Source organism: Penaeus japonicus, unplaced genomic scaffold, assembly GCF_977035675.1.
Source record: "Penaeus japonicus unplaced genomic scaffold, GWHDUDI00000001_assembly GWHDUDI00000029, whole genome shotgun sequence".
Taxonomy (NCBI): Eukaryota; Metazoa; Arthropoda; class Malacostraca; order Decapoda; family Penaeidae; genus Penaeus; species Penaeus japonicus.
Window position 1 is genome coordinate 29289360 of NW_028234431.1, and position 5000 is coordinate 29294359.

General features: G+C 34.8%; 2 protein-coding genes across 14 annotated transcripts in view; one reads left to right on the forward strand and one right to left on the reverse strand.

The window, feature by feature from the left end:
- LOC122250610 (uncharacterized) overlaps window positions 1-3491 on the forward strand; it is a 5862-nt gene extending 2371 nt beyond the window's left edge. The window contains exon 4 of the mRNA XM_086554175.1: window positions 1-3491. This exon is cut by the window's left edge and continues 354 nt beyond it. The gene's annotated coding sequence lies outside the window, so the exon portion shown is untranslated.
- Window positions 1506-5000, reverse strand: part of Nost (Nostrin) — a 168077-nt gene continuing 164582 nt past the window's right edge. For 11 of the 13 annotated variants that reach the window (XM_086554174.1, XM_086554163.1, XM_086554162.1 and 8 more), the window contains 2 exons: window positions 4405-4800; window positions 1506-4203 (listed from right to left, as the gene is read on the reverse strand). In XM_086554174.1, the coding sequence (XP_086410300.1) occupies window positions 4097-4203; window positions 4405-4800 (503 nt within the window). In that variant the 3' untranslated portion in view covers window positions 1506-4096. The remainder of the gene's footprint in view (window positions 4204-4404; window positions 4801-5000) is intronic. The other 2 variants (XM_086554165.1, XM_086554164.1) reach the window with 1 other exon arrangement.

Below are 5000 nucleotides of genomic sequence, written 5' to 3' on the forward strand. Positions count from 1 at the left end.
GTGAACATGGCCCAGTAACATGTTTTTTTTCCTGTTTTATACTTTATGAATATGTACAACTTGTAAATATTGTTGACAACTACGCATTCTTTATATGTATATATACACACACCAATAAATATAAGTGTTATAACTCTTCTTCTCTCTCTTTCCTTAATTACACACAAAAAAATCATTTGCTTGAAGGTTTGAGTAAATTAAATCATAGTATTTTTTTGCTCTCTATTTTACATCATTATTTAATTATCAAGTAATTTGCCAGTTCGTGATACAGTTCCTTATGTAACCATTTACTTTTTCTTTAGAGACTGTACCGTAGTAGGTCTGTCTGTTGCAGTTCTTCACACACAGGCTAACACAACCAACTGGATCTTGAAAATGTACAAACTATTAACGAAATCTATGATAAACACACCAACCTGTCTCTAAACTATAGAATCTGATTTTCCATAATTTACATGTTTTCTTGTAATTCATTGGTAAAGTCTAAATGACACACTAAATATTTTGCCTTGGGATGGTTGTTCCTTTTTGTTAAATATACCGTTTGTTCCAGGTGGACAGGATTTTTTTTTCTCCATTGATTTGAAGTGTTTAGAGAAAGGAGGTTCCACTGAGTGTCAATACCATAGCTGTGGTCATTGCATTTTAGATTATTCCAGATTCATGAAAAGATCCTAACAGCATACTCTAAGACCCAGTCAACAAGCTTTAGGGTCCATTTATCCTGTGTCATCAGAACATCTGAGTTCCAATGAAAAAGGCTGAAGGAACATCAGGTCAGCCTAGTGGGCACTACTGGCATGGCCAAAGGGGTACCATGAGAGAGGCCAAGAATGGGGCCACTGAATGGGGTACTGAATGGGGCACTGAATGGGGCCACTGAATGGGGCACTGAATGGGGCCGAGGAGCAACGTTATTAATATATTCTATGCATATATTTATAACGTTTTGCATATATTTTTTATATGTTGAGATATATAGCAGAGCCAGATTAAGGAAGCTGATGCCCTAAGCAGTCTAAAAGCACACACATACATATATATGTATATACATATGTGTGTATGTGTGTGTTTTTGTGCATGCATAGAAGTGTAGATGAAATGACGTACCTCAAGTGTTTCTTCTAATTAAGATTTTAATCTCAGTAATTATCAAATTCAAAACAAGTTCATTTTGTTATTTCAATAATATATCAACAAATATTCATTATCAGACTGTTCTTCTGAAGACATCTTATAAGTATATACTATATCTGATGTCTTGATCTTTCACCCAGCATTGAATTGCTTCCAATATTGTTCTATGTTCAGCCAAGTCAGATCAAGCATGCATATCCCATGTTGATAACATTCTTCATTATGTGCAGTGTCTGTCAAATCCCTTTATCCTTTGATGGATTGAGTAAGTTTGGATCAATTAAGTTAAACTCTCTGTCAACATGTCCACCATCTGTATCATTTCCAAACACATACAAAACCTCAGGAGAAATGAAACCCGCTGGTGCTTGGCAAAGATTTATTTCCAACACCAGCACACATATACACACTTGGCATGTGCGTGAGTCAGTTGGTCCCAGAGAACTACATCTCTGATTCAGTGATTATCAGCGTTAAAAAAATCACTTCCAATGATTAGGAATCTGTCCATTAGTTTAATATGACTGATGAAAAATTCTAAAACTAATATATACGTGTGTGTAGTGACCATACTCGGCTGTGAGGTCAGGCTGAGGCTTCCGTCAGCAGATTTAAAGAAACCCGCCAGACCGCCAAAGTCCAACATTTAAGACACCCGGTATTTCAGCACTAAAACAGACTTCCTTTTAATGAAAATGTTGCTATTCTAAAGCTGTGTCATTTCCACCAAACAGAAGCAATTACTTAAAAGGGATCACCATATGCAAGTCTAGCCTGGCTCGAGGGATGTTTACTATTTCTCAAACAGCGGAGGTTCTATAGATTTTCACTTCCTCAAGTACAGTAACAGAATACCATTATACTTCAACTGATTAATATGAGCTTGAAGTTGCTATCTATGATAATAATATAATCATAATAATAATAATAACAAACAATGTTATCTCATGGTTGCACTGATACATCTAAATAAATAATACTGTACCAAGAGACTTATTAAAACACAATATACAATCCTCATTATTCAGCATATATGACTATTCAATAAGAGAAATGCTTCTATAAAACATGTAATTATTTTGAGACTATATACATTTCAAATTACAACAGCCATATACAACAATGTACAGAAATGGAATACAATATAGCAAAAAGTATAAAAAAAAATCTAAAATTATAACCAAGGTATACAATAACATATACAGTCCTTAATTTCTGCAGTATTATACTGAGAGAAAAAAAAAGAAAACGTGAAAAGGACGATGTACTGAAGCAATTCTATCCGCGTCAAAGGACACACACTCACAAGATTTTTTTTTTTCCGAAAGGGTACAATAAGTAACAAAATCACAATACCAAGACAATATAATGAGATGATAAACATACAAGAAAACACCAAAAAACATCCTGAAAGCACAAATTCAAAGACAACAAAGCATAATGATAAAAGTAACAATGATGTTGCTGATAATAATAATAATAATAAAAAAAATTGATAATAATAATGATGATAACAATAATAATAATAATAATAAAGACAGGAAAAGCAATGTTACAAGCAATGACACTTTCTCCTACAGATTCTAACTCCTTGTAAGGCTTATCAACTCAAACGGAACATATCTCCAACAGATGCTATTTAACTTTAATTCATCTTTGTTACAGATGACCATTTTGTTCAAATGGATTCTTTGGGACAGTTTGTGATCAGATCTGACAGTATTGGAAGAATTAAAGCAAATAAAGAGAAATCTGTTTGATCAAACAGACTTCATGCAGGACAGTTGTATAAGAGAAACATCTTTTAAGACTGTGTCAAGCAATTTGTTCAGCTTTGAGACCTTTGGCAATTACTTTTTGAAGCCAACAATGTGCTTCAAAATTTTGACAAGAAAATTTCTTGAAAAACTTTGCAATAATAACTGACTTAGAGTTTTTTGCTTGCATTTTCACACACACACACACTGACTTGCAAGTTTATGCTGCCAAGTCTTCTTATTGATGAAGTACAAGCAAGGAATTCTCAAGGAATTTCAAGGAATTCTCACGGTGTGTAAGATATTCTTAACTGCTAATGAGTAATGGTCATGAAAATGAAATAAGAATAATGCACATTAACAATCATAAGCAATCTGGAAGACTGTCGTAAAATATATACACATCTTATATATAATGTAAGCATCGAAAGAAAAGTATATTTTACAGGATCACAATGGCACACAAGATATTTTCAGATTCTTTAAAATAATATCTGTAGAAAAAGTCTACAGATGTAATCTATAAGGGGAAAAAAAAAAAAAAATTAAAAAGTGTGATATGCCTTCACCTATTCTGTCTGTGAATAGGCACAGCAGCATTTCTCCACAATCGTAATATTCTTCGTATAATCTGAGCAAAAGGTAAAGCTTCATTTAGCTAAGTAGATATATGCAGACTGTGTTCAGAACACAAATATCTCTATCCTGTTATGTTATAGAAAAAAATAACACACAGAACAATACTGAGAGTTCTTTTTTTTTCATCTTTAGAACCACATCATCATATGCCTCAGAGTGCTGTTTTAACAAGTGCCATCAAGTAAATTCAAACTATATGAATTAAACATGCTACAACATTATCTATAGTTAAGCAACTTCGTAGTCATTACTGCCCTGCACATTTTTAGTAAAGTTTCATTTTATAGTATTCTTGCATTCAGTAGTATCCAAACTACTCAAAATACTAACTATAACTTCAGGATAAAATATCAATGACATTTTATAGCGTTGATGGAAGACATTAATTTACCATTCGGCAAAATAATATCTTCCTTTACATCTCATCTTTTCTCTTACAAAAAAGGCAGGAACTTTCAAAAAGATATAATTTAAGCAAAGCTTTCCTCACACATCAAATATTGGTGTGGGCACTGGACTACATTTGTGGCAAGAGTCTGGCACTCTGGGCATGGCTGCCATCAATCGATTTCCTCAACGTACGTCGCAGGGAATATACCGACAACACTATCCAGCTCTCCGACCCACCAACCATCGGGCTGTTTATCATGGATGTTGATTATGTCACCTGTGGAGACAAAGAAAATGTATAAATAAACAATATTGAGAATAGTGTACCATCTTCTTTTGTATCTTTCATATAAAAATTTGAATCTCTCTATACAATCCATAAAATCCACCTCTTAAACAGCTTTCATATCTTCACCATAACTCAAGTTACTTCTGCAATCTATTACCATAAATACCACTGAGACACAACCCTACTGACCTGTTCTGATGGTGAGTTCATCATACATATTGGCCTCATAGTCATAGAGCGCCTTGCACCTCCCGACAGTTGGCACTGATTCAAGAGGACGAGCATAATAGGTGCCGTCCTTGATCCCTGAGTCTAAATTGTCCTCTGTTACGGCAGTCTGGTAGTCTCGGTCTGAGCCCTGGGAGCTGAACTCGTCTGCAATGATCATGAGGGAAGGGTAACGGGGTGGCGACATAAACACATGGGGGACTTTTGACGGCTTGGGTGCTGTTCCCGAGGGTTCTTTGTTCTCATTTTCCTTATTAGGTTCAGCGGTGGATGCTGTTGCCGATGCTTTAGTTCTTACGGGGGGTGTTGGGATGAGGGTTTCTATGTGAGGTGGTACTGGTTTCTCTACAATGGGTTCTACAGTTTGGAATGTGTAGGTTTATCAAGGAATTAAATACATGAGATTTTTTCAAATGAAGAAGGTCAGGTACAGAAGACAAAGAGGATAACATTAGTCAACATAGTGGGAAGTTAGCACACAAAGCACAAAGCAAGGAGAGGAAAAATATGTATTAGTCTTCCTCATAATTTTGGAGAACTAATATCAAATTCACTCA